The sequence below is a fragment of the Phoca vitulina genome, unplaced genomic scaffold (genome assembly GCF_004348235.1).
Source record: "Phoca vitulina isolate PV1807 unplaced genomic scaffold, GSC_HSeal_1.0 scaffold19, whole genome shotgun sequence".
Lineage (NCBI taxonomy): Eukaryota > Metazoa > Chordata > Mammalia > Carnivora > Phocidae > Phoca > Phoca vitulina.
In genome coordinates, this window is record NW_022589722.1 from 27,731,626 (window position 1) to 27,751,582 (window position 19,957).

At 42.8% G+C, this 19,957-nt stretch overlaps 1 protein-coding gene across 1 annotated transcript in view; it reads left to right on the forward strand.

The window, feature by feature from the left end:
• The window catches only part of MEI1 (meiotic double-stranded break formation protein 1), a 69,972-nt gene that overhangs the window by 18,636 nt on the left and 31,379 nt on the right, over window positions 1-19,957 (forward strand). The window contains exons 12-19 of the mRNA XM_032416801.1: window positions 621-735; window positions 1,833-1,924; window positions 2,748-2,889; window positions 4,777-4,888; window positions 6,803-6,863; window positions 8,287-8,384; window positions 10,925-11,093; window positions 16,558-16,705. Of these exons, the coding sequence (XP_032272692.1) occupies window positions 621-735; window positions 1,833-1,924; window positions 2,748-2,889; window positions 4,777-4,888; window positions 6,803-6,863; window positions 8,287-8,384; window positions 10,925-11,093; window positions 16,558-16,705 (937 nt within the window). The remainder of the gene's footprint in view (window positions 1-620; window positions 736-1,832; window positions 1,925-2,747; window positions 2,890-4,776; window positions 4,889-6,802; window positions 6,864-8,286; window positions 8,385-10,924; window positions 11,094-16,557; window positions 16,706-19,957) is intronic.

Below are 19,957 nucleotides of genomic sequence, written 5' to 3' on the forward strand. Positions count from 1 at the left end.
GCTCACTCCGCCTAGAATTTCCCCTTTACCTCTATAGAGTTTAACTCTTAGGAAGTTCTTCTCTATTCTGAAATAAAGTCTGAGTCCTGATAACATTTCCCTATTGATCGTGGTTTTCCTTACCAAGGTAACAGCAAATTTGATCTTTCTTCCCCAAGAGAGCTTATTACTAATTTGAGGACAGTGGTCATATACATGTCTTGATGCACCTTAAGTTCTAGATAATACTTCTTTCACCAGGAGGTCCTTCTCTGTGAGAAAGCCCTCTGTCTCCTTAATAACAGCAATAATAGTCCTAGCTGTCATTTGAAAGGGTTACTATCTATTAAGCGTCATGCTAAGTGCTTGGCATACATTATCTAATTTGATCCTTAAAAAATTTTTATGAGGAAATTACTATTACCTCTCATTTAATAGATGAGGAAACTGAGGGTAAGGGAGGATGAGGAATGTGCACAAAGTCACGCAGCTAGACAAGTGTTGGAGCAAGGATTTTTATCAGATCAGATCCTGGACCCGTGTTCTGATCCATCACACTGTGCCCCATTGCCTGAGAACCTGAGGGTATCTTGGAAAACCCTTACCTTACCCTAAGCCTGCCTTTGTCTGTCTGGCTGCAGGAAGGACCATCAGAATGTTCCACCTGTGCAGTACAGGGAACTGCGGGCCTTGCTTGAAGCAATGCTGAGCCGCTGTGCAGATTTTTCCCAGACCCCGCTGAACAGGAAGCCCCTGGTCAGTACACTGCATGTAGCCTGTTTCTTCTGGAGATCATGCTATAATGTGTTTTAAGAAGATAATTGTCTTACCTTTGTATGCCTCTTTATAGCTTTTTCTCATGCACACACATCTATAATGAGATGTGATTTTTCTCCCCTAATGGCAGAGCTGTGAAGCTTAATAATTGTTGTCCTCATCTTTGCAGATTTGGAAACTGAAGCCACAGGGTTAAATACTTTTTCTCTAAGGTTCCAAACTAGCAAGTATCTGAGTTTGTATAGTAAATCCCAGAGTGTTTGTACCCAAACCTACTATACTATACCACTTTGTCTTTTATATCATCCAAGCAGTTATGGTAAACATGCTCACAAAATTATTTAAGGCTGGATTCATTAGAATCTTCAAAAGAATCTGACCAATGTGCAGTGTGTTGTAATTGTTGGCTTTTAATGGTCCATGGACTTAAAATATCAGAAAGGATATGAGTAATGTGAATGCTGGTTATATCTTTCAAAATTAACTTTGGAAACTAAGCTTACCACACCTGATGGGGTGGGATCTTCATGTGTTTTGGAGCAACTGATATGGGCATTAGAGCTAGTTAGACTAATGTCCACCAGCCTGTGACAGCTTTCGGCATATAATAGAACAAGAGCCAGTCCTGTGGTTCAGAGGGAGACAGATAGTTAATGTTCCCCCTTCTGCCATTTTTTTTTTTTTTTTTTTTAAAGATTTTATTTATTTATTTGACAGAGAGAGACACAGCGAGAGAGGGAACACAAGCAGGGGGAGTGGGAGAGGGAGAAGCAGGCTCCCCGCCGAGCAGGGAGCCCGATGCGGGGCTCGATCCCAGGACCCTGGGATCATGACCTGAGCCGAAGGCAGACGCTTAACGACTGAGCCACCCAGGCGCCCCCCCTTCTGCCATTTTTAAAAGAGCTATTAGATGACTAGATTTTCGAGGATATAACCAGGATCTCCTGAAAAGTGTTAGGTTTATGTGAACGCCAGGCTCCAGTGGGAGAGGAAGAGGCCTGTGGTCCTCCAAGCACAGATTGGGACACAGAATAGGTACTTGACTAGTAGACGCCCCTCTCTCCTTCTTACTACAGGGTCATGCCTCCAGTAGAGATGCAGAGAAGGCCATTCTTCGAAGGGGAAATTTCCTCCTGAGCACTCTGGAGGGATTTAGAAATGCCTGCAGGTGAGGGACCAACCCTCTGTGGTCTGAGGCAGTATTATGGAGGGTTGGGGTGGAAAAGAATCAGACTAAGGATGGAGTTCTAGAATCAATAGTTGATTTCTGATGCTTTGCTGCATAGTGAGAGCACTTTGGCTGGGGCAGAGGTTGGGGATGTGTGTGTGTGGAGGGGTGTGTAGAGAAGGTTTGAAGAAGAGGAGCTAGAGTAGGAGGTTTCCAAAGATTCCCTCCTGGTGAAGTTTTGTTACCATACAATGAGTTTCTGTCTCATTCAGCTTTGTTCCTCTTCCCAAATAATGAACCCCTATAGGTGTTTGCTGAATACTTGTTGGACTAATTTAGTTCACGGTAACAAATGTTTTTTGAATCTACTCTGTGTCAGGCCTGTGGCTAGACAGTGGGAGTAGAAAGATAAGATCAGATTGACTCCTGCCCACAGGAGCCCACAGTCTCTGGGGAAGAAGCAGTTTTGTATATATATGTGGAATTCATTTGTTGTCACAAATCTGGGAAAGGCATTCCTGGTAGGGAGAGCAGCATCTGTAAAGGCAAAGAGACGTGAAACAGCAAGTAGCATGGTATGTTCAGGGAAGTACATGTAGTAGGGTAGAACAGTCATTATTATGGGAGAAGGGGTGGGGAGCACGCAGCTGAAGGGGTAGCCAAGGACCAGGTCCTCCATCATTGAGGCCTCTTGAATTTTCTCCAGATCTGCTGATGGGGATACTTTCCTTGAACCCTGAGCACAGGCATCCCTCTGGGAGGATGCTTCTAACCTTTATGATGTATAGGTAGTAGTGGATATACTTACACATTGATTTCTTAGGTTGGCTGTGGAATTCCAGAGCGAACCTTCAGCCCAGGAGAACCCATTTACAGCTCCCAGTGCCGAGAAGGAAGACACTTTGGAGGCCTTCTCAGAATTTCTTCTCAGTGCCTGTGACTCCCTTTGTATCCCCCTGGTGATGGTAGGTTCCCCTGAGCTACAGATAGCATGAAGTTTGGGCAGAAGAATGTGAGACTGAGCCAGGCCGAGAGACACAAGGCAGCGAGTACTCAACTGGACCTTCTGAGGGTCTCAGTGGTATTGTTCTTCAGACACTTTTCCTTTGGTTTTAAAAACAAAGTGTGGGGGCGCCTGGCTGGCTCAGTCGGTGGAGTGTGTGACTCTTGGCCTTGGGGTTGTGGGTTCGAGCTCCATGTTGGATGTAGAAATTAAAAATTTTTTTTAAATCTTAAAAAAAAAAAAAAACCCAAAAACTCTAAAGTGTGGTGTTTCATTGTACACTAACAGATGCCTCTCAAGAAAAAGTAGAAAGCAGTAATAATAAAACAGTAAGTAGGTAGTGTTTATGGAGTGATAAATGCTTCATAGTCATTACCTAATTTATCATCCCAGTGACTGTGTGAAATGGGTGCTATAATTATCCCAATTTAAAGATGAGGTTGTCGTGTTCTAATAGTTGTAAAGCAAGTGCACGACAGTGCTGAGATTTGAACCCATGTGTCTTTATGATTAGTAAAGAACAGTGGGAATGTCTGTGATTCAGGCTTCACTAGGGAACACACGTGTATTTTGTAAAATGAGATTTGGCCACTCTGAAGAGACACCTGGTCCGAAAGAGCTTCATTTTGATTTGACTTGAGATGGAAGTGGTAGGAAGAGCTGGGTCCAGAATGGCTGATTGCTTGGCTGATTTTGGGTGAGCCCTGTCCTCTTCGAGGTTTGGACATCTTGAGTGCCTTTTAGTCAGGGCACCTCCAAACACCTACTGGGAATAGTAGGTGGCAGCAGGCATAGAACCAGGCATCCTCTGGTTCTGGAGGCATAGACCTCTTGAAGAAGCCTTTGAGCCAGCATGCCAGGGTCTTCAGGTGGGTAACAGTCAGGAGCCATGGGCTGCATGCATGCTCTGATTGGCACTCACTAGCAGTAACACTTGGGCAGTTCATGTTGGTTTCCTCATCTGCTCTGCCCTCTTCCTAGACTTACAAATTGTTAGAGTCAGATCTAGAACTGGATGATAGAATTATATTATTCTTGCTTTCTACTTTTCTGTATTTTATACATTTTCTTTAATGAGCATGTATTACCTTTCTAAATAAAAACATTTTTTTTTTGTTTAAAAACCAAAGGAAAGGTATCTATAAGAACTATGTCTCTGAGACCCCAGCTTTTACAGGTAGGGAACTGAGACACTGAGAGGGGAGGGGGTAATGGAAGGGCACACAGTGACTTTGTGCAGAGCTTGATCTGGAACCCAGGTTTGTCTACTCTTAATCCAGAGCTCTGTCTGGTACAGCAGGCCGCCTCATGACTGGGGTGTTCAGAGGTCACATGAAAAATAAATGTGAAAATAGTTTGTAAACTATATGATTATTATTGATGGCTATAGTCACAGAAACTTGAGTATCAGGGAGGGATGCCTGGCTGGCTCAGTTAGTAGAGCCTGTTACTCTTGATTTAAGGTCATGAGTTCAAGCCCTATGTTGGGTGTGGAGCCTACTTAAAAAAAAAACAAAGAAAACTTGAGTGTCACTCTGCATTATAGTTTAGAAAGTACTTTTTACACATCAGATTTCGTTTGTTTCTGGGAGCTCGGTCTTGTTGTTATTACTGTTTTATTCTTTTTGGTACGGAGATCCAGAGAGGTAGTGTGTCTTATACAACTTATTAAGTGGCAGATATAAGCCTTGGATGCAGGCTTGTGACTTCAGGTTCTCTAGCTTTTCTTGTGCCCTTCAAGTGAAAGGGGTTAGTCTGTTGTTGTAGATTTGATGCCAATTTTGCTGATGCTTTCTTCTTTGGAGGCTCAGTCCTGGTGGGCTGTGTTCTCCCTCCTGGTTCTTTGCAGAGGCACTCAGAGCAGGCCACCCACCCAAACTTGATGGAAGTTTTCCTCTCGATTCTACACAACCTCTTTGTCATCGTTCCCCACATGAAGGAGAAGTTCTCCAAGAAGCTCGGTAAGCAGCAGGCAAGTGTGGAAGTGGGAGGGAGGCAGGTGCTCAGAGTATTCAAAGAGAGCATAACCTGTGGGCAGGAGGTTTATGTAATCACTCAGAGTCAATATCCATATTCTGCCCAGTGTTGAGTAGAAGGGAATACCATCTAACAACCAAAGGTACTTAAAGTAAGTTCTCAAATTTATTGATACTTCCCTAAGAATGTCAAGGAGTTCCAGTTCAGAGCCCACAACACATGTCTTTCCACATTGCTCTCCATACTTGATATTCCCTCAGACCTCACAAGATGTTTAGCATCTCTGACTCCTGAGTGCTGAATGTCAGAAGTACCCCCAGTCATTGTGACACCTGAAAAACGTCCCACATACTTCCAGATGCCTTCCGGGGTGGGGGGGAATGGCACTCCGTGTGAAAGCTGCTGTCTAGCTGTACACTGAACTGCCTTCTTAAAATTGAACCCCAGTGGCTCTCGACTCCCTCAGCCTTTTCCAGGCCTTCTTGCATCTATTTATTTTCTTTTCTCACTAGTCATTTTTTCCTCTCAGGGGTAAACCTTCCTTTCTCACTTCTCCAGTTGTCACCCTATAAATACTTCAATCTGCAGAATTAGCCCAGGAGTCAGAGTTAGAGTCTCTTTTATTTTCCTTAGAAAGTATTAGTGATGGTGAGAATGGGAAGGGGAAACAGCCAAAAACAGAAAGGGAGGAGAGAGAAAGGTAGTAATAATTAATAACTAATGGGAACTAACATTTATTACACTCTTACTATTGTCAGATACTGTTTGTTTGTGAGAGATAGAGAGTGAGAGCACAAGCTAGGAGGAGAGGCAGAGGGAGAAGCTGACTCCCTGCTGATCAGGGAGCCTGGTGCAGGGCTCGATCCTAGGACCCTGGGATCATGACCTGAGCCAAAGACAGACGCTTCACCAACTGAGCCACCCAGGTGCCCCTAGATACTGTTTTTATAAAAGATTTATTTATTTATTTTAGAGCACGTGCAAACAGGAGGAAGGGTAGAGGGAGAGGGAGACAAGCAGACTTCTCACTGAGCAGGGAGCCTGCAGGTCTTGATCCCAGGACCCTGAGATCATGACCCGAGCTGAAATCAAGAGTCAGATGCTCAACCAACTGAGCCACTCAGGAACCCCTGTCAGATACTGTTATAAGTGCTTTATATGTATTAATTCATTTAGTTCTCAGAAAAACTCTAGGAAGTATGTACTATGATTATCTTCATTCTACGGAGGAGCATACTGAAACTCAGAGAGGTTGAATAACTTGCCCAAGATTGCACTGGAAGTGGTGTACCCAGGATTCAAACTCAGGGAATCTGGCTCTGGAGCCTGCTTCTGCTGTCTGAATCTCTATGCAATGCTTGCCTCTTATCATTATCATTTAAAGCCTTGCCTTTTATTCCTCTCACATAGCTTATAGTGGAAGGTCTACCACAGAGGAGTAGCCCCAGGGCTCAGTCATGCAGGGCTTTGTTGGTCATGTGAGGAATTTGGACTTTATCCTAGGAGCTTTGAGTCTTAAAGAAGAGGAGTGATAGGCTCAGATTTCTGTTTTAGAAATATCCTTTTTGGTTTGGTGTGAACCATGAGTTAGAGGGATGCAAGGCTGGAGAAAATAGTTCAAACTCTTACATTAGCTCAGGTTGGTGATAGGAACTAAGGCAGTGTTAGGGGGTGTGCAACAGTGGATGTGGGGCAGGAAGAAGAAGGAAGAGCTCAGGGTAATGCCTTGGGTTGTGGCTGCCATCTAGGTGGATGGTGGTGATTTTTATTGAGAGGAGTCTCACTAGAAGAGGATTTGATTTGGGAAGGCAGGGGAGGAGGCAATCAGTATGTGCCAGGATGAGTATGTAATAAGTCTGGTTTAAACTGCTCTCTGCTTTCTTCCCACTTCTCCCAAGCTTCATCATCTTTCATACGATTAACCCTGGAACTGAAGGCCAGGTTCTGCAGCAACCTGAGGTATGTATGGTCTCAGGCAAAATCAGTGGCCAAGGGGTCAGTGTCCTTGACTGGACAAGTGGAAATTTCTGACTGGTATGGTTTAGTCAGAGGACCATGAGGGGATTGACACAGTGTCGGAATTGCTCAGCAGCTGGTGGTGTGAACTGGACGTGCTTCTCTAGCTTTTATTTAATCTGGTTCTGCTGAGACATTTATTCCATGTGATACTTGGATGGGCACCTGTTACGTCAAAACTGGAAAGGCTCTTGGTGATCATTTGTCTAAAGCCTCATTTTACAAATGGGGAAATGGAAGCCCTAGAGGATAATGAAAGAAGTGTCCACAGAGAGTCATGTTCTAGTTGCTGCCAGCCCAGCATTTCCAGAGGAGAAACTCTCTCTCTTTTTTTTAAGATTTTATTTATTTATTTGACAAAGAGAGACACAGCGAGAGAAGGAACACAAGCAGGGGGAGTGGGAGAGGGAGAAGCAGGGCTCCCGCAGAGCAGGGAGCCCGATGCGGGGCTCGATCCCAGGACCCTGGGATCATGACCTGAGCCGAAGGCAGATGCTTAACGACTGAGCCACCCAGGCGCCCCGGGGAGAAACTCTTTTGTTCAAAGTAGATCCTTCAGTCTCTGTCTTGTTAGGTTTCTAGAGTAGTCTTCTCTTCCTTCCCATTTATGATTTGCCACCTGTCTCTGCATTTACTTGACAGATCCCATTTGTTACTGCCTACAGCCTGCAAGGTGACCACAATGCAGTATCTAGGTCTCCTTGCATATCGTTGAATAGAACACCCAATCTTGAGGAGGGGATACAAATACAGGGATCCATCTGGATTCAAAGTCACAATTTTGGATGTTTGTAGTTCTCCTTGACTACCAGTCTTGGGTTCAATAGCTTCCCTTTTTTTTCTAGTACTTCCAAGCCCTTTCCTGGCCTAGGAGCACTTGTATTTGTTTGTATGTTTTGTTAAGTTGGAGTTCAGTAGCCCTCCTTGATTTATTTTTTCAGTTTTAAATTTTAGTGAATGCTTATGTGCTAAGTTATAGCTATGGCAACAGGTTCCATATTAATTTTTTTTTTTTTAAGATTTTATTTATTTATTTGAGAGAGAGAGAATGAGAGAGAGAGCATGAGAGGGGGGAGGGTCAGAGGGAGAAGCAGACACCCTGCTGAGCAGGGAGCCTGATGCGGGACTCGATCCAGGGACTCCAGGATCATGACCTGAGCTGAAGGCAGTCGCTTAACCAACTGAGCCACCCAGGCGCCCCCATATTAATTATTCACAACTACCTCCAGAACTCTTCTTCCAGGGCCATGGTTAGAATTTCACTGGGCTCTGGCACAAGGCAGTGGTGCCCCAGCAGGGATAATGCTGTCCCAGCCAAAGTCGCAATGTCCTCTCTCTTGTTCTCTCTTCCTTTCCACCCTCTAAGTCACTCAGCCCTAAATCAGGTATGTTCCAGTTTCCTCTTCTACATGAGCCTCAACCTCCTCTCAGCTCCAGAGAAGACAGGACCACTTTCCCAGGAAGGTAAGATGCTGCAGCTTGACCACTCATCAGGTCCGTGGTGATCTTTTTACAGTCTGGATGCCTTTGTTGATTGGCTGGGTAGTGAGTTAATATCACAATAATTATGACCTCTTTGCTAGAAGCTGCCCAGAGGAACCATGGAATCATGGAATAGTGGGACTAGAGGTTAACACCTAGGGAGATGAGATAATAGAATCAGAAAACGATAGAATCCAAGGTTCCTGGACCCTTAGACTCTAAGGGTTGAGAAAGACTCCAAAGCTTATCAAGCCCAGTTCCTCATCCTGGCCATCTCCTCTGTAACATCCCTTACGCCAGACCTTTCACTCTCTGCTTGTTACTTCCAGAGACTTCTGCTCAAAATACTTGGAATGGCCTGTTCCATTTCTTTGTTTCTTCAAGAAATATTTCTTGAGCATCCATCTACTGTGTGCCAGACTCTTTCCAGGTGCTGGTGATAGAGTTCCAAAGTCCTGAACTCATGGAATGAGAGCAGGAGACAAGAAACACATAGATACAATGTCAGAAATGAATAGGTGCTATGAAAACAATAAAACTGGGCAAACGGATAGAGGATGATGGAGGGAGAAGATGCATGTTGGATAGGTGGTCAGGGAAGGCCTCTGTGAGGAGGTGGCGTGTTAGCAGAGGTCTGAGTAAGATAAAGGAAGCACATACAGAGTCTAGGCAGGGGGAACAGCAGATGGAGGGCCGAGAGCTGAAGTTTTTCCCTGTGTTGAATAGTCATTGAGCTCCTGCTACGTGCCAGGGAGGCCTCAGTGCTGCTGTGGATACGGTGGTAATTATGACATGTTCTCTGCCCCCCGGAGTTCCTCTATCCTAGACCTCTTTTGGTATAACATAAAACAATTTAATCATTGTTTTATTCATTCATTCAGCAAATATGATACCTTCTTTGTAGTGCTGGCCATGTTTCCTCTTTTTACATTTATGAAGACATGTCATGCCCCCCCATTTCCTAAACCTCACTGCTTCTTTTCTTTTTTCTCCAACACTGTGCTCCAACATTTTCATTCCTTCCAACGTGGCTTGGCTCCTAGTTCTCTCACTATAGCAGCCGCTCCTCTCTGCGTGGTGTCCTGCTCTCTGCCTGTTCAGGTGTGGTCTGGCCTGTGGAGAGACTAGCACAACTACTTCTGCCGTGGTTGGTGCCGCTGCACGGCACCTCCTGGGCTCACTCTGCTAGCCCCGCTGCTGCTGACAGCACCCTCTGTTTTGGGAATGGGAGGAGCCCCACATATCTGCCTCCTCAGACACTGAGGCCTTGTCAGATCTCAGAGCGCCAGGAAGAACAGCAGACCTTACTTACATGCAGACTGCTTCTTTCTTTTATATATCAGGAGAAAGGGCGGGTGGATGTGTGAAACTCAAGGATATTAGTTTCATTTTTATGGTAATAATCATAGTGTGCTTTGATGGAAAAATCATTAAACTTAGAATTAGGAGACCTGGCCCGGCTCCACTATCAAATTGCTGTGCGCGTTCTCCATCCTCACCCTCCACTTGGCCCTAAGTCCACTGCTCTGGCAGGACAGACTTTTCACTTGACCTCTAACTTGGCCCCCTGCTTTCAGTTTCTCATCCTCAAACCAGTCTCCATCCATGCTGGAAAGATCTGAAAACCAAGTCTTACCCTCCTAACACCCTAGCCTTCAGCTGTGGTCCCCAAACATCAGTCTGTGGGGCATTGTCAGACAGTGATGAAGGTTCCTCTGATCTATGGTGAAATGTGGAAAAGAAGGGCAATATAGTGAATTTTCTATAAAGTTGACTTTATTCAAAGTTTAAGCTCTGAAGTCTTTTCCTTTTATACTCTTTTGGTATTAAAATACCCTTTCTCTTCTGAAACAGAGGTTTCATAGGAAATCTGTTCTCAGGATAAAATCCAAATTCTTTACTCAGCATTCAAACTACAAATTATGTCACATAGGTTTGCAACTCCTGACACTCCACATCTATTCATTGCTGGTTTGGTCAGACAGAATTCCTTGCTGCGCCCTAAACATGTCCTCTTATACCTCTGGGCCTCTGAACACCTTGCTTCCTGTGCCTAGGATTCTCTCCCCTCGCTTTTCTGCCTGTTTTCTGCTTACCTTCCACAGTTCCCTTCTTTTTGAGCTTGTCCTCCCCACCCCAGGTGGTATGAGTCACACCCTTGTCCACACTTGAACGGGGCACTTGATTGCGTGTCCTGTAACTTTCTGTCTCATTATCTGTCTTTTCTGAGCCACCAGCTCCCGGAGATAGGGCTTGTGTGTCACAGCGTGGCCTAGAGTAGCCACTCAGTGAGCGTTTGCCAATGAGTGAATGAAGGATTGTATCCATGTTCTTCCACATGTTACCTGTAGTCTCTCCTGGCAGGCTGAAAGCTTTATAAGGCAATAGGAAACTGATTTCGTTTTATCCCGCATGTACCCTGCTACTCTGTGCAGTACTCTTCATATAGTAGGTACTCATGTGCTGATTAGCTGCTTTCCTGTGTTCTCTGTGTGGCTTTCTCCTGCTTGTTTCCTCCCCAGAACTCTCTGCAGTATCTGCATTCCTGCAGCATGGGCTGCCCCAGATAAGCAGCAGGAGCCCCGAAAGCCTTGCCTTCCTGTCAGATCGCCAGTATGTGGAGGGAACTGCTCGCCAGAGACAGTACTGCATCCTGCTCCTCTTCTACCTGGCCTACATCCACGGAGATAGGTCAGTGTTCAATGCCAGTGGCTGGCAGTGCATCCTGGGACCCACATCTGTAGCCCAGTTTAGTTCAATAAATATTCACAGAGGCATCTGCTCCAAGCCTGGTGCTGGGCACTGGGGACACAGAGATAAGTGAGAAATGGGTTGTATTCCTGAGGGGTTCACATATTGGAGGAGGATTAAGGCAGGGGGGTAGTCACAGTGTTGAGAGCAGAGGCCTAGAGTGCTAATGAGAATTTTTCAGTATCTTTAAAAAATATTATTTGTGCATAGAAAACAATTTTTAATGGTTTACTTTGGTTTTAAGAATTACTATACAGGAGCACCTGGGTGGCTCAGTTGGTTAAGTGTCTGCCTTCGGCTCAGGTCATGATCCCGGGTCTTGGGATTGAGCCCTGAGCCCTGGGGCAGGCTCCCCTCTCAGTGGGGAACCTGCTTCTCGGCTCTCTCTCTGCCCCCCCCGCCCCTCCCCTCTCCCTTTACTCCTCCCCTCTTCTTCTACCCCTCCCCTCTCCTTGCCCCTCCCTGCCACTTGCACTAGCTCTTTCTCGCGCTCTCTCTCTCAAATAAATAAATAAAATCTTTCTTAAAAAATTACTATACAATTTAAGGGGCACCAGGGTGGCACAGTCCGTTAAGCATCCAACTCTTGGTTCCAGCTCAGGTCATGATCTCAGGGTCCTGAGATTGAGCTCTGCACTGGGCTCTGTGCTGGGCGTGGAGCCTGCTTAAGATTCTCTCTCCCTGGGCGCCTGGGTGGCTCAGTTGGTTAAGCAGCTGCCTTCGGCTCAGGTCATGATCCTGGAGTCCTTGGATCGAGTCCCGCATCGGGCTCCCTGCTCGGCAGGGAGTCTGCTTCTCCCTCTGACTCTCCCCCTCTCATGTACTCGCTCTCTCTCATTCTCTCTCTCTCAAATAAAAATAAATAAAATCTTAAAAAAAAAAAAAAAAGATTCTCTCTCCCTCTCCCTCTGTCCCTCCCCAGTCTCTTAAAAAAAAAAAAACAAATTACTATACAATTTATTAAAATTTCAAAATCAAAGGACTATTATTCCTTAAGCTTAAAAAATAATTTTATTGAGGTAAAATTCACATAACATAAAATTAATCATTTTAAAGTTAACAGTTCAGTGACATTTAGTATATTCACAGTTGTGCAACCACCACCTCTCTCTAGTTCCAAAACATTTCCATCACCCCAGAATGAAATCTCATACCCATTAAGCTTTCACCCCCTGTTCCTTCTCCTGGCACCAACAATCTGTGTTCTGTCCTTATGGATTTATCTATTCTGAATATTTCCTATAGATGGATCATACAATAAATGACTTAGCAGAATGTTTTTTGAGACTCATCCAGTTAGCATAATATTTGTAGCACATATCAGTACTTCATTCATTTGCATGTGGCTTGTTTAGATGTTCCAGCATCATATGTTATTTCTATCTTTGAGTTCAGTTTTTTGTTTTTTTAAGATTCCATATATAAGTAAGATCATAAAGTATTTTTCTTTCTCTCTCTGACTTATTTCACTTAGCCTCATGCCCTAAGGTCAATCCATTTTGTTACAAATGGCAGGATTCCCCTTTTTTATGGGTGAATGGTGTTCCCATTGTGTGTATGTATGTATCACATTTTCTTTATCTGTTCATCCACCAATGGACATGTAAGTTTTTTCCATGTATTGGCCGTAGTAAATGGTGCTGCAGTGAACATGGGGGTGTACATATCTTTTTGAGTTTGGATAAATACCCAGAAGTAGAATTGCTGGATCATATGGTAGTTCTGTTTTTAATTTTTTGAGGAAACTCCATTCTCTTTTCCATAGTGGGTGCACCAATTTACATTCCCACCAACAGTGCTCATGTGTTCCCTTTTCTCCCCATCCTTGCCAACACTTGTTTTTTCTTGTCTTTTTGATAATTGCCATTTAACAGGTGTAAGGTGATACCTCATTGTGGTTTTGATTTACATTTCCTTGCTGATTAGTGATGTTGAGCATCTTTTCATGTACCTGTTGGCCATCTGCACGTTTTCTTTGGAAAAATGTCTGTTCAGATCCTCTGCCCATTTTTAAATTGGACTTATTTTTAATTTTTTTTTAAGATTTTATTTATTTGACAGAGAGAGATTGAACACGAACACAAGCAGGGGGAGGGGCAGGCAGAGGGAGAAGCAGGCTCCTCACTGAGCAAGGAGCCTGACACGGGACTTGATCCCAGGACCCGGAGATCATGACCTGAGCCAAAGGCAGATGCTTAACCAACTGAGCCACCCAGGCGCCCTATTTTAATTGGTTTTTTTTTTTTTTTTTTTTTACTATTGAGTTGTGTGAGTTCTTTATGTATTTAGATATTAACTTTTTATCAGATATATGATTTGCAAAGATTTTTCTCCCATTCAATAAGTTGCTTTTTCATTTTGTTGATGGTTTCCTTTGCTTTGCAGGAGCTTTTTAGTTTGAGGGGCGCCTGGGCGGCTCAGTCAGTTAAGCCTCCGACTCTTGATTTTAGGTTGGGTCATGATCTCAGGGTACTGGGATTGAGCCCCATGTGGGGCTCTGTGCTCGGCGCAGAGCCTGCTTGTCCCTCTCCCTCTGGTCCTTCCCCCTACTTGCTCTCTTTCCTTCTCTCAAATAAATAAATAAAACATTAAAAAAAAAAGCTTTTTAGTTTGAAGTAGTCCCCTGTTTTTTTGGGTTTTTTTTTTTGCTTTCAGTATAAGATCTAAAATAATCATCCCCAAGACCAACGTCAAGTAGCTTACTGCCTATGTTTTCTTCTAGAAGTTTTATGGTTTCAGGTCTTAATTCATGTCCTTAATCCATGTTGAGTAAATTTTTGTGTATGGTATAAGGTAGTGGTCCACTTTTATTTTTTTTTTCCATGTGGCTGTGCAATTTTCCCAACAGCATATATTGAAGAGACTATGCTTTCCCCATTGTATATTCTTGGCTCCTTTGTTGTAAATTAATTGACTATATATGCGTGGGGTTATTTCTGGGCTCTCTGTTCTGTTCCATTGGTCTATGTGTCTGTTTTTATGCCAATACCATACTGTTTTGATTACTGCCCGTGTGATTCTTTGAATGTTTTGTTTAAAAATCATGTAAATATGCAAGTAAAATAGTTGGGTATAAAGTTAAAATAAAATACATTTCCATACATCTGCCAGCATTAACTACTGTTAGGTGCCTTGTGTGAACTTGTCTATGCATCAACAAACACACATATGCTTCTTTTTTCCCAGTATACAGAATGGGATATTATATAAGGTCTTCAATTTGCCCTTTAACCTAACAATATATCTTGGAGATCTTTTCATGTTAGTACATGTATTAATAGGTCTACCTCACACTTTTAGTAGCTGTATAATGTATAAATTATACCTATCATCTATTTTATTTTTATTTCTTAAATAAACATTTTACTTTGGGGTAATTACAGATTTATAGGAAAGTTGCAAAGAACACAGAGAATTCTTCACTAATTTTCTCCTAATGTTAACATAACTATGGTACATTTATCAAACTAAGATACCAACCTTGGTACATTGGTATTTTTTCCATTTTTTTTATTGTGGTAAAATACACAAACAAAATTGACGTCTTAGCCATTTTTAGTGTACTGTTCAGGGGTACTAAGTACATTAATATGGTTGTGCTACCATCACCACCATTCATCTCCAGAACTCTTTTCATCTTGCAGAAGTAAAATTCTGTACCTGTTGAATAACTCTCCATTTCCCCTTCCCAGCCCCTGGCAACCACTATTCTACTTTCTGTCCCAATGATTTTGACTACCCTAAGTACTTCCTATAAGTAGAATTATGCAGTATATATCTTTTTGTGACTAGCTTATTTCACCTAACACAGTGTCCTCAAGATTCATCCATCCTGTAGCATGTCAGAATTTCCTTCCTTTTTTATGCTGAATAGTGCTCCATTGTATGTATATACCACATTTTGCTTATAGATTTGTCCATCGATGGACACTTCGATTGCTTCCACCTTTTGGCTGTTGTGAATAATGATGCTGTGAACATGGGTGTACAAAGAGCTCTTTGAGACCCTGTTTTCAATTCTTCTGGGTATATACCCAGATTGTTGGATCATCCGATAGTTCTGTTTTTAATTTTTTTGAGGAAATGCCATGCTCTTTTTCACAGCGGCTGTACTATTTTACATTCCCGCCAATGATGCACAAGGGTTCCGATTTCTCCACATTCTCGCCAACACTTGTTATCTTCTGCTTTTTGACGGTGGCCATCCTAAGGGATGTGAGGTTATTATCTCATAGTTTTGATTTGCATTTCCCTAGTGATTAATGATGGTGAGTATCTTTCCATGTGCTTATTGGACATTTGTATGTCTTCTGTGGAGAGATGTCTATTCAAGTCCTTTGCCCATTTTTGAATCAGCATGTTGTTATTGAGTTTTAGGAGTTCTCTATTTACTCTGGATATTAATCCCTTATTAGATACATGATTTGCAAATATTTTCTCCCATTCTGTGGGTTGCCTTTTTACTCTGTTGATGGTGTCTTTTGATGCACAAAAGTTAAAAACCTTCATCAATCGATTTGTCTGTTTTGGGGGTTATTATCTGTGCCTTTCTTGTCATATCGAAAAAAAGCATTGCCAAATCTGATGTTGTGAAGCTTTTGCCTTATGTTTTCTTCTAAGAGTTTTATAGTTTTAGGTCTGGACTCATTTGGGGAATATTCTTTTATATCATGTTAGGTGAGGGTACAAAGTCATTCTTTTGTATATCCAGTTTTGCCAGGACCATTTGTGGAAAAGCTCATCCGTTTCCCCCATTGCATGGTCTTGACATTCTTGTTGAATTTCACTAGTTTTTCCTCTACTGCCCTTTTCTGTCCCAGGACATTATGTTGTATTTAGTATTACCCATTTTAAAATGTTTAATTTTTTTAGGAACTTAATCTGATAGGTGAGAGATACACATGGTAGAAAATTCACAAGGTATAATAGGGTATATGCCTTTTGTATTTTACCAAAAAAGAGTCAGTCTCCTTCTCACTCCTATTGCCGTTACATGTTCAAGCACAGACGAATCCCTTCCCCAGAAAGTAGCCCACTGAACACATCAATGTTTAATGATAAAAAGGAGTGGACTGGTGGCCAAAAAAGGGACTCCTAAACCCCAGAAGTAGCATCCTTCTCTTTAATAGTGCTAGTCTAGTTGGCAGACACTTCACCTCCTAATTGTGAGTGAGGAGTCTCTGGCCCCTAACAGGGCCTTGTATAAAGCATAGAACCTCGTGCTATGCGTGTATGGCAGTGTTTTGTAAGTATATGTAGCATGCTCTTTGTGCAAGGTGTTATTAGACCACGGTCATGCTGGGGCAGAAGGACAGAAGGCAGAGGGAGGATGTGGCAACACAGGATGTGGCAAGGCAGGATAGCCATTTCTGTCTTTTTCACTCAGGCTCTCCTTGGTCAACAGGTTTGTCTCAGAGACAGAATTGTTCGTGGCTGTGCAAAGTTTCCTCCTGTCTCTGCAGGAGCAGGGTGAGCGCCCTCCACTGGTGGTCTTCAGAGCCTCCATCTATCTGCTTGCAATCTGCCAGGACAAAAACGAAGCACTAGATGAGGTATGGACCAAAATGCCTGGGGCTCTTCCTCCTCCTGCTGCACCGCTTTACATCATGGCTCCTTGAGAGACCATGACGATATTATAGAGAGAAGGTAGGTGGCAGAGAGAGAGAGAGAGGAAGAGAGGGAGAGAGAGTGTCTTGGTGGAATGGGGAGTGGGAGGGGGCTGACATTCAGATTTAATGAATTCTCTCAGTAGTCCTGAGAGGTAAAGATTATTATTTCTACCTTTTACAGGTAAGAAAATCAAGACTTGGGTTAAAGTAACTTTCTCTAGGTCACACAATTAATTGATGGTGGAGCCAGGACTCCAATTTAGACTTAACCAACTCCCAAGGCTCTTTTCTTAGTACAACCTCTGGTTTGAGGAGAGAAATGTGAGGTGTATCCTTCTGTTAACAGTTTATCAAACAAGGTGGGTTGCTGGGACGCAGAATATTGTTAGTCAGGCTGATCTTGGATTGCTTTGACAGTGGTTGTGTGTATACAAGTTTTCTCTTTCCAGATTCTTTATAAATTCTTATGGGTCAAGGACTATATCTGATTGATCACTAAATCTCTCACCTCTTTCATTGAAGATTGCTTCTACTCCTTAGATATGGACACTTCAGCTTCAACCTAAGGATACTCTTTCTTCACTGACTAATAACTTTGCCTCCTTTTTTTTAAGGATTTTAAAAAATTTATTTAAGCAATCTCTACACCCAACATGGGGCTCAAACATGACCCCAAGATCAAGAGCCACACGCTCCTCCAACTGAGCCAGCCAGGCACCCCGTCTTTTTGATTACTGTTGGGGCAAACATGTTGTAAGCAGACCTGGTTTAATTTGAATGGAAGCAGAAAGTTGAAGTGCATGAGTTTTCAAGTAAGATAGACCTAGATATACAGTATCCCATTGTCTCTTTTTTGATGACATTTGAAGCCATTGGTGATCATTGCCTACTATTAATTCATTAGGGATTGCAAAATAATAACACCCTAATTCTGGCATTCACTCTTTGTTTATTAACTGGGATACTTGCATAAAAGGAAACTTCCTTTATCAACTACTCAGTTACTCTAAGTGGTAGATTATATAGGAAGCATAGGTTGAATGTTTGATTCTTTCCCTTTTTTTAAAAAAGATTTTATTTATTTATTTGAGAGATAGAGAGATAGTGAGAGATAGAGCATGAGCAGGGGAGAGAGGAAGAAGGGGGCACCTGCTGAGCAGGGAGCCCAACACGGGGCTCGATCCCAGGACCCCGGGATCATGACTTGCTTAACCGACTGAGCCACTCAGGCACCCCTGATTCTTTCCTTTTAATTACAGTTTTTATAAGAAATGAGTTGGTTTTCTAGCATTCCTCAAAGGGGACCAAAGAGATTTTTTTTAGTGTCATTATGAATTCATGGATTTAAAAATATTTGATGTTTCAATCCACTGTAGCTATTATCCTTTTGAAGCTCCAATTGTCCTATCGTTGGTCAGTGGGAGCCTAGGTTAGCTCCTGAGTCCTTTTGACACAACCCTAGTAGTCTTTGGCAGAGTTTGGGTTTTCTACTATGACAAGATGCTTTAAGCTTGTATACACTTCCTGCTCTCCCATTTGCTCTTGAACCTACCCCAGTTAAGCTTTCAACGTTACCACATCTCTGAAAATGCACTTATTAAGGTCACCAGTAACAGATACATGCCTAAAGCCAGTAATCAATATTTGTCATTATCTTACTTGACCAATCAACAGCATCTCTTTTCTTTGAAACATTGCCATTATTTGGCATCTAGAATGCTGTGTGCTCCTGATTTTCCTCCTACCTCTCTGGCAGTTCTGTCTCAGTGTCTTTTGCTGATTTTCTCTTATCTCCCTGACCTCTAAGTGTTGTAGTGCCCCAGAGCTCAGTCTTTGATGCTTTTCTTTTCTCTTTAAATTTATTTCTTTGGTGATCTCATATAGTCCCATGGTTTGATTCATGGCTGAATTAAAAAGGATGACTCTGGCTTCTAGGACAATAGACCAAGAGGGTACAAGGTGGAAGTGCAGAAACCAGTTAGGAGGTTATAGCAATAATGTGGACAAGAAATAGTAGAGGAGGTGGTGAAGAGCATTAACTTCTGGATATATTTTGAAATGGAGCCAGTAGAATCTTGTTGGATCGATCAGTGTGAGGTGTAAGAATAAGAGAGAATAAAAGGATGTTTCCAAAGATTTTGGTTTTGATGGAGGCCAAAGAATTATTGTATTGAAATACTAGAGGGAGTGAGCTGGAAAATAGGGGGGGGGGTAAAGTGGGATGCTTGAATTGGGATTATTAAGGAGCATGCCGTTCTTGGTAATGATGAAGCCTAGGGGCATGACCACAGGCATGACTGGCTGAGGCAAGTGGAGGAGATTAGAAGGGAGAAAGAGAACTTAGAGGCCATGTTACGGAACTAGGGAGGTGGGAGCAAAAATAGCCTCAACTTGAGAGATTGTAGGCAAGACAGGTTTTTGGAAGAGGAGCAAAGCAACAAGGTGAAGGGAATATTCAAAGAAGAGGCACAGGACAAGGAATTTGCTGAACTGTGAGTGAGTTCTAGAGGACACTGTGGAAGGGTTTTGGGAACTAGGAATGAGTGGGAGATGGGGACAGAAAAGGGCATGTTTTGAGCCATATGGGATGATCTGAAATTTCTGGGCTTCCTGAGGTGACTAATGTAAATAGGAGAAAAGGACATGATAGAAATAGTCCTGATGGCTTCAAGACTAATAATGGTGGTAAGATTGGATTTGGGGGGCCTCTCTCCATATCTAATGGTGGTGGTGTAGAAACGTAGAAGGAGCCCATGGAGCTCCAGGCTTTCTCTCTAGGGTGTGAATCCATAAATGATGTATAACATTGTTTTCCATGTTTAAAAATTATATATAAATGGTAATATATAATCACAGCTTGATTTTTAACTCAATTCTGTTTTTCTATTTTTTTTTTAAAGATTTTATTTATTTATTTGAGAGAGAGAATGAGATAGAGAGAGCATGAGAAGGGGGAGGGTCAGAGGGAGAAGCAGACTCCCCGCCGAGCAGGGAGCCCAATGCGGGACTCGATCCAGGGACTCCAGGATCATGACCTGAGCCGAAGGCAGTGGCTTAACCAACTGAGCCACCGAGGTGCCCCTGTTTTTCTATTTTTATGTATTATTCATTCAGGATTTTTTATTGTGGTAAAATACACAAATAAGATTTATCATCTTAACCATTTTTGGTAAACAGTTCAGTGGCATTAAGTAC